The sequence below is a fragment of the Temnothorax curvispinosus genome, unplaced genomic scaffold, assembly GCF_003070985.1.
Source record: "Temnothorax curvispinosus isolate PA1 unplaced genomic scaffold, ASM307098v1 QBEX01006032.1, whole genome shotgun sequence".
NCBI classification, from domain to species: Eukaryota; Metazoa; Arthropoda; class Insecta; order Hymenoptera; family Formicidae; genus Temnothorax; species Temnothorax curvispinosus.
Genome location: NW_020215812.1, coordinates 161,770 through 177,073, shown reverse-complemented (window position 1 = coordinate 177,073; position 15,304 = coordinate 161,770). Strand labels below are relative to the sequence as shown.

Below are 15,304 nucleotides of genomic sequence, written 5' to 3'. Positions count from 1 at the left end.
GATATCACAGTCTCCGATTAACGTGATCCTCCGCGTAAACTCACTTTGCATCTCTTTCTAACTGTCCCTCTAGAAAAAGACCAAGAGTGAGTTTACTTGGAGGATCACGTTAATCGGAGACGACGGAGACTGTGACATCGGCGACGAGTTGATGAAAGTGATATGAGACGCGAAGGAATGCGCGCCGCGCCGCGCGGTATCTCGCTAGCTCTCGTCTCTCGCTCTCGCACACTCGGCTTCTTCTTTTTTTTTTGCCAGGCAGCCAGGGGTCGTAAGGTCAGATTCGGCGTATAATCGTTTGCATCCGAGACGCATACGAGTACGAGTACGAGTACGAGAACGCGGATGCCGCGAGTTAACGTGCCCCGACTTACATCACTGGCAGTAAAAGGTCGACAACGACAATTACGGCAAGCGAGAGTGCGGCTCGCCAAGTTCTCGCATTGTTCAATAATTTGCGAATCGGCAGGATTTAGGTCATGATCGGCATTGTTATTTCTCCGATGGTGAATCTCGGCTTCAGTTTTGCCCTGACGACATTCTTGATCCCTCTTCTTCTTATCGCGTACCTAGGTAATTATAACTTTATTCCAAATAGATATGTATGTACATTTTTTTCGAACTCTTTGAGAGAAATGACGTGATATAATACTCTCTCCAGCTAGACACGTAGTCTCGGCGCTCGCGCGAATGGAATTTCTTCGTGCGTGTATCAATATATCAATCCTTTGTGCATATTATACGAGTACGTGTCATGTATATTATATAGTAATATTGTATATTATGTACATAATACATATGCAGTATGTGTATCTCGCTCCCGGTGTTATATATTATTTATTATTATATACCTTTGTGCTTCTCGAGCTAAAACGCTCAATTATAAATACGTAATTGATTGATTACAATACAAATATTTCAAGTAAGTGTTACCGCGCATTTTCTCCATCACTCAATTATTCTTCACTAATTCTCGATTGTTCTCTTTCGGCTCGTCCTCCTATCACGCGGACTATAATATCGCGCGACGCGGGTATTTGGCATCTTTAAGTGGTGACGTGGACCAGAAAATGTTGGATACGCTTTGTCAAATGGAAACATCCGAGTTATATTGTTGTGGAGGAGAACAGCATTCGGAGCATCTTGGACCAGGGACGCAATCACGTAAGTGTACCTAAACTGATATAATAATATATACGTGTATCGAGACGATGTTGAGTGACCGTAAATGGTCGCGGATGGTCTCGCGATACGTGATACGTGATATACATTTAGGGCATATGCACCTTACTCGTACAAGGGCGCTCGATCGTCAAGGGCGCGAGAAATCACTTGGCGCATTTGACTTCGACGAGAAAATTCCTTAAATCGGCTCTCTTCACCCGATGGGGCTTATACGTATGGAAAGAACTCGATTACTTCTCCGTGGACGACCATCTCGCAACGTCCCCGTCCTCCTTCCGAGGTCGTCCCATCACCGAGAACAATATACAGGTCGGGGATCGCGTTTTCTTACCTATACCTACAGAGATTCGCGGCTTTCACAAGTCAGAACAACTCTAACGTAGAGGCTTGTTTTTTCTCTCGTAGGATTACATAAGTGACGTCACGTCGAAATTTCTTCCGAGGAGATTACCGCCTTGGCAGGTGCACATAGTCACGTGCTTCGTGCGAGGAGAGGAACGTCAGATATGTCTCGTGCGAGCGCATCACTTGCTCCTGCGACAGGAGCATCTAACTCTGGCGGACTTTTTGCCGTTAAAATATTCGACCGACAACTGGACTTGTCAGGAGAGCGATTCGCCCTTTACCAATCTGTACGCCCAACCCTACGCTCTCCCGCGTCTTCGACAGATGCTCATCGAGAGTTTCAGCAACTATTGGAACGACTTTCTTTACAATAACGATCCTACCGAGCGGCCGGAGATTCTAAAGAAGCGTACAGGAATATTTCAGTGCGTCAAGATCGCGACGATAGTGCTAATTTGCACTCTGAAAGAACTGGCCAGGTATTTTCTCGTCCACGTTTTTGCGTTGTCCCGTTACAATCGCCATAATTTCTCTCTCTCTCTCACTCACTCATTCGTTCCATATATACACGCGGCGATCTTGGTGCTACTATGATCGCTACTGCCGTTCATTTGAAAGGACAAAACGTAACAATGCGATAATGTCGTCACGCTTAAATATCCAAACAGTAACTTTCTCTCGCCCCTTTCTTTAGACAGTGCCGAAAGTCGGAAGGACTAAAGTTCCTGGAGGTCCTGTCGATCGTCCGGCGCGAATCAAGCAAAAGAAATTTCACGTCTCGATTAATATTCGACTCCATTGCAAAATCCTTCAACCCGATCGACGTTCTTTACACGTGTGTCGCTCTGTCCTGGTACATGGTGATCACGTCCTTTTTAAAGACGCCTCTCTTGCTCGTTCGAGAATTGCGAGCGTTACAATCGCGACATAGACACTGTTATCCGGACACCTTGACGTATACGCTGTCGTGTTACCTTCCCCTGATGTTTCAAGCGATTCGAGAGACGATGTCTATTAGTTGGATAGCCGTAACTGCGCCCAAAATCATAATCGAAGAGCTATTTTTCAAGTATCCGCAGTCGAATCGGCTGCAAACCATCTCACCGTGCGGTAGGAAGGTAGTGGCTTGGTCAGAAGAGGTCGACGTCGAGCTCGTACGAAAAATCGCCAACGTGACTGGCGCGACGGAGACGGAGATTCTTTTAGCGGCTACCGTGGACGCCCTGAAAGAATACTTTAAGCACTCGGCCGTCGACGTGCCGGACGATGTATTCGCGACAGTCAAATACGTGAGTCAGCGAGCGGTGTTCCTTCGAAATCACGAGGCCAGGGGTATCCTCTGTGTCGCATTGCCCACCAGAACGCCCTTGTTCCACGACGATCTCATTGAGATGTTGCAGGTACTAATATATGCTACGATACTATACTGCGACACTGCGATACTACGACTTGCGCGCGCGCGCGCGCGCGAAAAGATTTATATTTATTATACACACACATCTCCAACGCGTCGCGTTTCCCAAGGTAATTCAGCGAAACGTGCAGGATGCCAGGTCCCGACAGAGCGCAATTTACGCTATCACGGCAGCGGAAACATCCTGCGGATTGATTTCGTCCTGTGTTCCGTCCATCGTTTTGAAATTACTTTTAAATCAACTGTCGAAAAGATACTCTCTATGTTTAACGCACGTCGACGGAGATTTACCTGTGGAGGGCGTAGACGGAGCAGTCTATTGGCGACCGCCGCAAGGAAACTGTAGTACATGTCATTAATTGCGCTTCGTGCGAGTTCTCTGCTTTGCTTTTATTACATCGCGCCTGTTTGTTCACCAAAACGTTGTAACGTATATGTATCATGCTTTTAGACATGTCTATGACTCTGCACAGGCATGGAAACGGAGTACGCCTTGGTATAATGGGAGACGCCTTGATTGGCCCTCAGCATTTTATCGTCGCGAGAACGTTCCCTAAAAGCGTATGTAATCTCGCCGGCGTTCTAGGCGTTCCGAGAGCACCCAGCCGAAGTCCAAGCCCTAATCCACTCAACCCGACTACGTCTCCAGGATACTGATTGAGATGATTGTCTGATTTACCGCAAGAGCAGGGCACAAAATAAAATTATTCCTCGTTCAACTTTATGTGCCGTGTATTTTACATATTTTTTTCTTTTACGAAATATGTAATTTATTAATTTCAAAACGGTCATCAAAATTGTTATACCTGTATCTATCATATCTGTAAAAATAAGGAACACGATTATGTAATTGTATGCTCGAGAGCGGGGTTGACGGTGGACCGCTAATTAATTATTATTAAATAATTCAAGGATATCGACATTTACGATTTACCTCAGCTTATACCTGTTCGAGGAACAGGTATCTGAGTGACATCGAAATTTTTAGATTAGATGCTCGCACATCGTCGATGAGACGGGATGTATATTTACATATTTATATCGTTATAGCACATGTATATTTAACGTTACGTAACCATGCAATGACATAATTGAACAAACAATTGAATGAACCAAATAAATTAGATAAATTCATCAATTTATGCAGACAACTTATGCATTTCTTCCTGAGAAATTACACAAATTTATGTCTTAGATGCTTACACTTTCTAACAATTACTAACATGTGTATGTTATCATTTAATTGACTACTTATCTAATCTTTGGACTAATGACATTAATAATAATAATTAATTAAGGAATAATTCTCTCGATAAAATAATTATTCAAGCCCGTTACACACACTTGTGTAACGGGCGAAAGAACGATAACTTGTAATACTCGGTGCGCTTGAGCCGCGTGTAAGGACATCGATGAAAAAAAAAGAACGAACTTTGTTGTATATAAATGTCGCAGCTTTTATTTTTGTAAAACAATGTAAGTGTTGATTGTGCAAACGTATTTAAGCATTTCAGATTAAATCTCATGGAAGTATATTTTTTTTATACGGCCGAATCTTTTTTCGTTGTAAGACTTTTTTCCTTACAAAATATATCCTTTATTGAACTTTTCAATTTTGTTTTATTTAAACCAGAACTTTTATAACTAATCTCTCGCGTTGGGGAAATTCACTGCTTGTTCGTATTTTATTTGCTTTTATTCAATCTAATTATTTAAAATTAAATCTATCACATACAATTTGCACATGCAAGGTGCACTTTAAGTAGAAAGAAATTTGTAGATACGTACGAATGTGTGCTGTGTATGCGCTCATGTACAAATTAATATATTTTAAACCAACGTGTAGTTATTATATAAGTAGAATGTATTAATAACACGAATAAGTTAAGTACGAGGGGAAAGTACGTTGCGAATAAACACTCGCTACAAATAGGAATTTAAAAATTGTTCGTTACATACATGTCGTAACACGATGAGATTCGTTCGATTAAATTTTCTTTCTTTTTGTTGTTTTTTTTTCTTGTTAGAACGTTTACTAATTTTGTCCTATTTGACGCGTAGATATTTTATAAAGGCAAAGTCTGCATATATGAATCTGTGTATATATTCTCTATATACTCTACGCCAAACAATCATCGTCATTCGTTCGTTCCATCTCGATTGGCCCACTACCGAAAATCTTACGGTTTCTCGTATATGGTATAATACCCACAAAGATTCCAGAGACAATGATCCAACCACCGGCCATAAGGAAAGAAAGCTCCCAAGAACCTGTCACATCGAAGAACCATCCAGCCAACGGAGGTCCCAAAAGATTCCCGATTCCTTGACACAATAAGCTAAGACCATAAGCGGTAGTGAATCTTTCCAGAGGAATCAGTTCTACTAATATAACGGGAGTGAAACTGAAAGTACTGGCAAAGAAAAGACCGAAAGCTGCCGCACTTATAGATAGAAACACGTAGTGGTGAGTGAATACGGACATCAATATGGTAGCCACTCCACAGGCCATCAGGCACCAAGTATACGTTTTACTGACATTCATCCAGGGTTGATCGCCAGCCCAGCCTAGAACAACCTGAAAAAACGATAGTAACGGATATGATGGAATGTCATTCGAGGATAAAATATTATTTTTTAAAGTAAAATATTTGAGATTACCATTCCGATGGTATTGGTTATACCGATGATACTGAGAAGATTAGCGGCATCGGACTCGGCGTAACCGTTTCTAGTTAGATGCTCCGCCAGGTAAAAGTACGGTACGATGAACCATGTGAATAGCAACATCGTCGACAGTGACATCAGCAGGAAATGCAATTCGACAAACATCGAGAAATCCAACATACTCTTTAATAAATCTACCAGCTCGGCGTACCATTTCTGTCAAAGAAGATGAAGAGATGAGGTAATCGGAATAAAACACACGTCTCTTGCAAATCTCTTGTCCCTTCTAATGGGGAGGAAAAATAAACCTGTAAAATACCTGTTCGTTCTCCTTAGCCAACGTGGTCATACTATTTCTGTAGATATCGGGACAACTGCTCGCTCTCAATCTGTATTTGTGCAGATTTAGAGCAGCGCCGCGATACATGACCGAATTTCTGTGCACTCTGATATCTTTGAAATAATGGGTATTGGTGCTAAACTGTCGCCTAAGCCAAGGTATGGAGTCCGTCCTGATGACATCGGCTTGTGGCTCGACGTAGCGTTTAGACGTGGATTTTCTTTTTTCGAACGGTGCGACCTGGCAAAAAAGTATTTAAGTTTGATGCGTCGCGTCGCGTCCTTCGATTATGGATTCAGATGATGAAGGATCGTCCGAATCACTCGCTAATTACCATATGTGTGACTTCCTTCGCTAACAAGGGATTAGTTTCCTCTATCTCCTTCTTGGACATTTTTCTGGCGCAACCGAGTTTCGTCGAGACGTGAACGGAGGTGGAATCTTTTCTTTGTTCGGTGATCGTTTTCGATTCCGTAGCTCGTTTAAGCCTTTATAAAATATTAAATATATGTATTAAATATAAATATTATGTCACAGCGTGTCATAAAATATTCCATGTATTCGGCGAAAGCACCGCGTGCGACAAATACCCCTTAAGCAAAACTCTCGTTAGGCTCGTGTTTTGCTTGCGAAACTTGGTGTTTATTATTAATTGAGAGTAAATTGATTCCAAAAATCGCGCAAAACTTGCTAGCATAATCTAACAGACGGTAAAAACCGAATAAGAATATATGCACAGCGCAATACGACGGCAAATGGGAAAGCAAAATATCGAGCAAAACTTGCCGTTGCGTAATTAACTCGGTCATTCGGACATGCCTTTTTAAATAACTTAAAATATTACCTCAAGTATACCATATTTAAAGGTATTTAAAAAGGCATGACGAATGTGTGTGCAGTTGTGCACGCGCACGTGCTTTCGCGCGTGTGTGTGATCAAACTACGTAATGGCAAATCTTGCTCGATATTTGCTGCCACGTTGCCGTATTGCACCGTGCATATTCTTGCTTTGCTGTTAGATGTTAGATCATGCCAGTAAATCTTACGCCAATTTGCTCTTATTTTATGAACAGCAAGTTATGTTATACAGTTCTACTGTCGTATTTTGTAAACAATTTAATTAACGGATTTTGCATCAAACCTGTTGTTTTTCTGTAATGAAATTTGCTGCTGACATATTTGACAAAATATTTCAGATTTTGCTTTTTTCAGATTTGACTAACTGGGTATAATGTCGTATGAATTAAAAGGATATACGAAGACTTGGATCGAGAAAGAGAGTCGGTTAAAACCCGTACTGTAACTATGCGTAGCAAATTCGTAGCAAATTAACCTCATTGACATAGTGACGCCGCTTTTATTACAAATCTCCCCCGTCGAGTCTTGCAGCTGCTTATCGGACAAACTTCTACATAATAGGAGGCTGGGATAATTTTCCAGAATGACAGTGTACAGCCTAGAATTGGTCATTAATAACTCCAATACTTCCAAAGGCACCTGGAATCTCACATTTAAATTTATTTATTTATGGCGAAAACTAGCGAAATCGGGCATCGCAGTTGTCGTTTTTGAAGTTTGTGTCCTTCCATTGCGACATCGGTCCCTCTTTTTGCTCTCTTTCTTTCTTTCTCTCTCTCCCTCTCTCTCTCTCCCTCTCACCTTTTCGCTCCGCTTTACAAAAGTTGGCAGATTAACTACACTCGTTGTCTGCCTCTTCACCCCGTCGACCGCTTCGGTGCTCGTACTTAGATCTTGTAAAAAATATTCAGGCGCCTGGTCGCTTCTGAGCAGCTTTCTGAGCTCTTCGATGCCTGGGAACTCATCCAACGAACTTCCGTCCGAACGACCGTGTGACTTCTTCAGCGGAGCTTGGTCTTGCTTGCGTTGCTCCAGAATCCACCATTCCGGATCTCTCATAACGGTACCCGCGATGATCATGTTGAAGAAAGTGCCGGCTAGGAGCAAGCAAGCGCCTCGCCAGCCGTACTCCTTGATGAAGTACGCTGTCATCGGAGCGTAGACAAACGTACCGATCCCGGTGCCGCACGCTCCGAGACCTACAGCTAGGGTACGCTTCTTGTCGAACCAGAAGGCGATGCTCACAACCGCGGTGACGTAGCATAAGCCTAGACCGAGGCCCGCGATCACGCCGAAAGTTAAGTACATTACTTCGATGGTATTACTGAAGATACTCAGGATAAAGCCCAGCCCTGACACCAGGCCGCCGATGATGGTCATATTCCTGCATCCGTAACGGTCGACAAGAGCGGACATGATCGGTCCGGATAGAAGAGGTACGGCCATGAAGAGCGAGCCGATCCAGGCGGTCTTGGACTTTGAAGCGCCAAATTCGTGAAGGAACTCGATGTAGAGCAGGCCAAAGCTGAAGGAGACCCCGTCGGCCACCATGGAGATGACCAGGGAGGCCAGAACGACCACCCAGCCCCAACCGCCGTCGGGCACTTTCGGTTTCTCGCGTTCTGTCCCTCTCGCGATGAAACTCGACGAATCCTCTCGCTCCGAGATGCTCAAGGAGTCGATGGAGTCCTTGATTCGCCGATTCAGCCTTGTCCCGGCGACCGACTCGGGGCGACCGTATCCCTCGCGAATCAGTATCTCTTGAGTCTTGATGAGCTTCGGCTTCGAAGCACCGCTTCGTTCCATCGGCATCGGCTCGATCGGTCTCTCCGTCGCATCGGTCGAATCCAAACTGATTTCGCGTACATTACAAGTTTTCGAGGGCGAGCTGACGTCGTCGACGTTCAAATCGACGCTTTGCCGAGGGGAACTCGAACAAATCGTAGGACTCCCGTCTCGCCAGCCAACCAAGGGAGCTCTATGCGGTTGACAGTGGTTGCTCTGGCTCCTCTTTACATACGGATCTTCCCTTCCGACGCTTGCAACGCTTGCGACGCTTCCCTCGGAACGATTTTGATCGTTATTGTTATCGTGCTTGCAACCGTCATTATTTCCATCATTTGTGCAACCGTTCTCGCATTCCATCTGAATTCCTCGCAGGACGACATCGTTCCTGCTAAACATAGTTTCTCTAAATATAGGTAATGGCCGAGTGAATCCAACGACGCCGCCAGCCCTTTAGCCCCTGGAACTCGGTGGGAAGATAACCACTTTGGCCTCCGGTTACCATATGGACCCTCGGGACGATCTTGGACGATTCACGGAAAGCTGACCGCGCCGAGTTGCGCGGCATGCACGCACCGTCGAGTCGCTCGTCCTGTAAAACAATTTTTTCACTGATATTAGCGCTCCATAGTTAATTACACCCCGTAAGATGAAAGAAGATCTTACCGTCATCTGTGCCGATCGGAACAGAAGGTAAGAACACTACGAATTAGGAAAATCGGCTTGTAAATCGACTGTAATAACAGCACGTACTTTTCTAATATTCCTATATATGTACATACATAATACACCGATCGATCGTATCCGAGTATGAGTAATGTCTCATGTCACGACAACAAAACATATTTCACAACCTTCACGACATTACAACGCTCGTGGTGCCAGTCGCGCCAACGCCAACCCTGACGCCCTGACTGATTTGTGATCCAATCTGCGGCGTTGGTCGTTTTACAATACGACTACAATTAAGGTTCGATAATATCACGGTCCGTGGTCCGTGCGGGATCCTTGCGATTGAACAATAAGCGCATGGACTAGTAGCGTATCTCGTATCTCGTATCTCATATCTCGCTTTCGTAAATTTTCCACGAAATTTCGCACGAATATCACGTGTCTTAATCGATACGTGATTGCGTAAGCATGCTTGTGAAAGAAACTCGAATCTTGAATCCATTTTTTTCATACAAAATTCGCATTTATATATAATATAATTTCACGCGACAGTGGAAAGGTTTGGAAATATACAGCGATAGAGAAAAAACCAATTATTCCTCATTCCTCACCATCGAGATAATGCAAATAACGTGCACAAGTGCATACATATATATAGCTAGTACTTGCGACTTGCGACACTCGCGTTGGCGTGAGTAATTATAATACAGTCGTGAATAAATGAAAGAGGAAATCAGATTAAATAAAGATAACTGGTCAGCCAAGTAACCAATTAATAAATAAATAAGGCAAAGCGTACAATTGCTGGGGCTCGATTGATCAATGAGTTACTTATAAGTGCCCGCGCGCCAAGCTGGAGCCTGGAAGCACGGAAGGCGAAATAACAACAATTAAGTTGTCGGAAAGACAAGGAAAGAAATGCGGTTACAACGGTACAACGTAGCGTGAGATATCTGAAATTAAAAGAATTTAATTTCAGATCGAAGAAAGCGTTCTATTTGTGCATATAACCGTTACATTATCGTTGCGTGTGTCATTATCATTATGCGTATGCATGCGTATATCATCTACATATACCGTCGTCATACATCGCGTATTATATATATGTATGTTGCGCGCGATTATTCTGTAACATTGTAAATTTTTTGTTCGTGTCAGTGCCTCTACTCTTACCGGTACAGGAAAAGGAAAAAGGAACAGGAAATAACCAAAAAATTGTTGATTACAACTTCAAAAATTCGAATGCTATGATTGGTTGGCAACAGGCAATAGGCACAGAATTTCCAACGTGATTTCTGATTTCTATTCCCTGTTGCCTGGCATTGTGCAAGGGGCTTTATACTCGACTCGAGGTACATCTCTATTCTCTATATACGATTATAAGTACAATTAGAAAATTAAATTATCTTGAAATATAGGTATAAATATGTGGGCAACGATACGTCTGCAGGTTTTTATTACGCATACTATTATTAATAAATGTAATTAGGTATATAGTTATGAGCAACTCGTTCGTGCTTAACTTTTAACAGAATGAGGAAATATATCGGGGAGAGACTAGAGAGAGGAGAGGAGAACATCGTTTATGACCTTATGACTTTTGCAAGTTTTTTTTCATAATATATGCAGTTAAGATTCAAAAAAATTCTAAAAATTCCCTGTTTTAGATTGTTCGTTATATACTCGATTATGTGCTCGAGATTATATACACGGATTTAAAAATAAAAAAAAAAGAAAGATATTTATCGTATATAAAGTATGCACGAACGTTCCAAAGCTTTTGAAAGTAGTCTCACTTTATTATTAGAAGTCTTTCGTCAGACAGTAGTCTAATAATACTTTGGTATTGCACAACTGTCGACTTGCGACGTAAGTTGAAAAATTTTTGGCAATCGCCAGTAATATATACCTATTTATAAGTCTGTTCTGTCTGATGAAACATTAGATTGAATCTGCCTCAGACTTGATAAAAACACTATTGCTGCATTATTAAAATTTTCCTCATACGTCTGTATTAAGAAATTGTCGTTATATAGATGATATAAAGTCATCTGACAAGCCAACAAATGTCTTTTCTGCGTATATCTGGATACATATAAAAAAAACCTCCTTTTTAATGAGAAAAAGAAATCTAATAAAATGTTTAATGTGTAATTTATCGTATAGTTATTAATCGTAAGATCGACCTGTCCCGGTCAGGCCGGTCATCTTGATAATCGAAAACTTATTTGCCAGAAGCATACAAAAGCTTTTCTATAAAGCTTTCCTCGTGGAGAATAGACGACAATATCTCGACAATTTGTTAATATTTCATATGGATCAGCGATACGGACAAAGAACAACGAAACACGACGTTGCTTTCTCGTTGGAAAAATTTTCGTTCGAAATAATATAATACGTTTATAAAAATTTATTGCGCAAACATTTAAAGAAAGGATTGCGTATCTCATGGCCGTTTATATGGATTTTATGATTATACTTATCGCTATACGCGATAAATATACGTATATGTACATATACATATGTATAACGAAAAGAGGCAGATATTAAACGTAGTCGTTAGCATATCTAGCACACGCGAATACTGTGTGTATACTTTATACCTGCTTTATAGAAACAGTTGACGGATTATGAACGGAAAACAAATTATATTTCTGATATTGCATAGCAAGATGAAGTTTGTTTTAATACACATTTCTTTTTCTTATATGATACGCCCAAGTAAATGGAAGCGCGGAAAAGGTTCGAAAATAAGTAAGTATATTATATATAGTTGGTAAGTGGAATAATACAAGAGTCGCCATCAGAGGGGTGTGATCACCATGGAGACCGACCGGTCGATTTCCCTGCGTGAAAATATACGTCCGTCTCTACCAAAATACGCAAAATACAGAGTAAATACCTAGAGACACGTAAATTTCCGATAAACTTCATTTTGTATATAAAAATCAAGACGTTGAGAAATTTGAAAACACGTCTATACGAAATACTAAAGCTAATTTACGTCTAATTGAATAAGCTTAGCTCGAAAGAATAGACGATAAATCTGGCTGTTGTTACAGCTATAGAGAATGAATAGTGATGCAATGTTGAAAAATTAACATCTCTGATTTGTCGCGCATACAAAAATTGTAGTGTAATAATATTTTCGACAAACTTGTCAAGTTTAGAGAAAATGCTCCTCTTATATAGATAATTTTGATTGTGATTCACAATGTTACTTATCTCGACGATATGTGGACGTACGTATGTACATGCATGCATGCATGTATGCGTGGCTTCTATGTATGTATGATCACATCGAGTCATCGATTAAACATCGCAGATATCTTAACTCGATAGACGATACTCGATACGTCGTACGACGCGACCACGACCACGACCGCGACCGCGACCGCGACCGCGACAGCGACGGGACATCGTCCGTGAATTTAATATCGGTAATCATGCGTACTTAACCAGGATTATATTGCAGATCAATGCATCTTGCAAAGTGTAAACACTCAAAACGATAAAATCTTATCGTTAATTTAAGTATCTATTCTTTTATTAATTACTCTTTAATCAAAATGCACTTTCGCAAGTGAACGTTCGGCTAATCATAATATATCTTACGTGCGGTCATAAATTTTGAATCGCTTATCTCTGAACCTGATGATGCATCGCACCGTATCACAGTTACGTGCGACATTGGAAAATTTGGAAATATTCGAGGGAATAAAATAAATAACGATAGAGAGACGTTAATTATCGCGATGATTACATTTATTAGCTAAGGCTACATCGAAGTCGATGTGAATAAACAAGGTTATTTAATTTGTTATATGTATTCTGCAGTTACTTATACGATATCTCATTGTCAGAGCTTGTGCAAAATTTCGACTTTGTCGGTAAAACACTAAAACATATACCTATCCGTTCGGAATAGCGATAATAAGCGGCGAGATGCACATTCTAGAGACGAGTGACAGATAAACGAGACAAACGTTTCAAAGTATGTGTATCCATGGCATATAGGCATATATCCTTTCTAACAATAAATTAATAACGTAATAAAGAATATGCAACGTCGACAGTGCAGTCGACATATTTAAATTTAAAATATACAGCGAGGGACACTGCTGTCATCCCTACACGTAGTGCAAAATGAGAATAGTGACGAAACAAAGACGTCGTAACAGCATTAGCCGTAAGAAACATTAATGAGGACACGATAATATCTATTATTTTATTAGTATGAAAAAAGAATATATACAAAGTTCTTACGCGTCTCGTTACGCTGCACGATACGTGCTGTTAGATGACAAGTGGCGCAAATCTTTATGCTCCAAGTGCCGAAAAAAGGAGTAAAGAAAGGAAAAAAAAAAAAAGAAAAAAAAAAGAAAAGCAGAGAAAGGAAACGTAGAATACATACGCGTAAAATACCGTCAAGTATTTGCAATCGTATTGTATTTATCGCGTGAGAGCTTACCAACAACGAGCTCCCGCAGATCGTTATAGCTGAAGACTTTGAGTAGCCCAGCACGCGTGTCGTTGGAAAAAGCGTATCGCGCCTTTTAATCGCAACAACACGTTCGTGCATTCGCTCGCGGCGCGAGTTTCCCGATGCGGATGATATCACGTGCGACTGCCTTGGTTGAGGGCACCCGGTAGACTGAGCTGACTCGCTGACTGAGTGCGCGATTGACGCCGTCGACGTGGTTCAGCCGGTTCAGGAGCCTCGAAATCCACGTCATAAGAAAGGTTCTCATCGCCGCACCTGACCTGAACGGAGCACGCGTGTCGGCGGTGTCGGCCTCATCGCGTTTCGCTGTGCCTGTGCCCGTGCCTCGCCCTCGCCCTCGCCCACCTCGCCTCGCCATGCCACGCTTCTCGTCTTCGTCTCGCGTCTCGCGTCTCGCCTCCCCAGCCCACAGTCCCACGGAGTCCACCGAGTCCCGAGTCCGCACTCCGCAGTCGCCAGACCAAACTCTGCGGCAATCTTCGTTCGCCCCGCCACCCGCCATGCCATGCCGTGTTTCGCCTTGAGTCTTGACTCCCGACGGTCTCGACCACTTCCCAATGCCAAAAACGCAGTAGTGCAATTAATAACATCACCGTTCTCATGCGAGTTTAAAAAACAGTTAGCAGCGCATTGCAATCTTTTGAGAATTTTATGATTGCCACGTGCCACGTGACTTACGAATATTTCACGCGAAAATTCTCACTTTTAGATTCACCTGACCGCTAAGTGTTGTAACGTTTTTCGCAAAAGTTTGTGGGTATTCGCGGCGATGAGAATGACTTTTTATACGAGAGTAAAAAAAATATATTTGAAAATAAATGACCGATCGATAAAATTATCTCCGTTGTGTTAACACTCGGTTGACATGACTGACATCTGACACTGACGCCACCCAACCCAACGTCATCCGACGATCCGACGCCGCTAGATATGCGACGACGATTTGCATCTGCACTTGTCGGTAATTCAGCAAGCGCTCTCTCTCTCTCTTGATCAATATTTTCTTATACAAATTTCTTAGCTCTCCTATACATCTCGCTTTATTATTCTTCATCTTATTCATAATCAAGAAATAATATAATAAAAGTGCGTAAATCAAGTGCGGCGATACGGATTTTCTTGTTTAGACGGGCGTCTATAAACCAACAACTATATAGCGTGATAACGAGCAAAAATAAAAGCTAATAAAAGCTAATAGAGCCAGTAAGAGTCAAATTTCCAAATGTCCTCGTTTTTCATTTTCACCGATTCCTCATATCCTATATACACGTGTCACGTATATTATAAGCGCGCATAGACAAAGTTTAAAATCTGGGTTACATATCGTACGACGAATATGTGGACGTCGTCCATTTCGTTTATTACGAAATAAACCGTAAGCGAGCGTTGAGTACGTGACCGCGAGAAACATTGCGATATATTTATTCGGGTCGTTTTCGCATATCTTATATAATTCCAACACACATCATTTTCCAATATATTATCTGCGCTGATAAACTGAATATCGCATTTCGTTCTCGGTAAGTATAGGGAT

The 15,304-nt window shown here is 41.9% G+C and overlaps 2 protein-coding genes across 3 annotated transcripts; one reads left to right on the top strand and one right to left on the bottom strand.

The window, feature by feature from the left end:
* The first annotated feature begins 256 nt into the window (after positions 1-256).
* Positions 257-4,479, top strand: LOC112455383. Of its 2 annotated transcripts, none has more exons than XM_025017276.1 (7): positions 257-573; positions 1,052-1,164; positions 1,276-1,494; positions 1,591-2,009; positions 2,225-2,930; positions 3,055-3,286; positions 3,396-4,479. In XM_025017276.1, the coding sequence occupies exons 1-7, from the start codon at positions 480-482 to the stop codon at positions 3,599-3,601; spliced, it is 1,989 nt and encodes a 662-aa protein (XP_024873044.1). In that variant the 5' UTR covers positions 257-479; the 3' UTR covers positions 3,602-4,479. The 2 variants fall into 2 exon arrangements, with proteins under 2 accessions (XP_024873044.1, XP_024873043.1); XM_025017275.1 differs by having other exon boundaries at positions 3,055-3,289.
* Positions 4,480-4,621: 142 nt separating this feature from the next.
* On the bottom strand, positions 4,622-15,252 carry LOC112455382. Its single transcript, XM_025017274.1, has 7 exons — positions 13,738-15,252; positions 7,611-9,186; positions 7,285-7,448; positions 6,286-6,439; positions 5,931-6,191; positions 5,606-5,827; positions 4,622-5,522 (listed from the first exon to the last, which is right to left on the bottom strand). Exons 2-7 carry the CDS (start codon positions 8,991-8,993, stop codon positions 5,064-5,066), a joined length of 2,643 nt encoding a protein of 880 aa, XP_024873042.1. The 5' UTR covers positions 8,994-9,186; positions 13,738-15,252; the 3' UTR covers positions 4,622-5,063.
* Positions 15,253-15,304: the final 52 nt, after the last annotated feature.

Bases quoted from the DNA above. Each gene is read 5' to 3' on its own strand.
- LOC112455383 (XM_025017275.1), top strand. From the start codon at position 480: ATGATCGGCATTGTTATTTCTCCGATGGTGAATCTCGGCTTCAGTTTT. The intron at 1,165-1,275 runs GTAAGTGTACCT...ATATACATTTAG, and splicing joins TGGACCAGGGACGCAATCAC to GGCATATGCACCTTACTCGT. The intron at 1,495-1,590 runs GTCGGGGATCGC...TTTCTCTCGTAG, and splicing joins TCACCGAGAACAATATACAG to GATTACATAAGTGACGTCAC.
- LOC112455382 (XM_025017274.1), bottom strand. From the start codon at position 8,993: ATGTTTAGCAGGAACGATGTCGTCCTGCGAGGAATTCAGATGGAATGC. The intron at 5,828-5,930 runs GTATTTTACAGG...CTTCTTTGACAG, and splicing joins TGGCTAAGGAGAACGAACAG to AAATGGTACGCCGAGCTGGT. The intron at 5,523-5,605 runs GTAATCTCAAAT...TCGTTTTTTCAG, and splicing joins TAACCAATACCATCGGAATG to GTTGTTCTAGGCTGGGCTGG.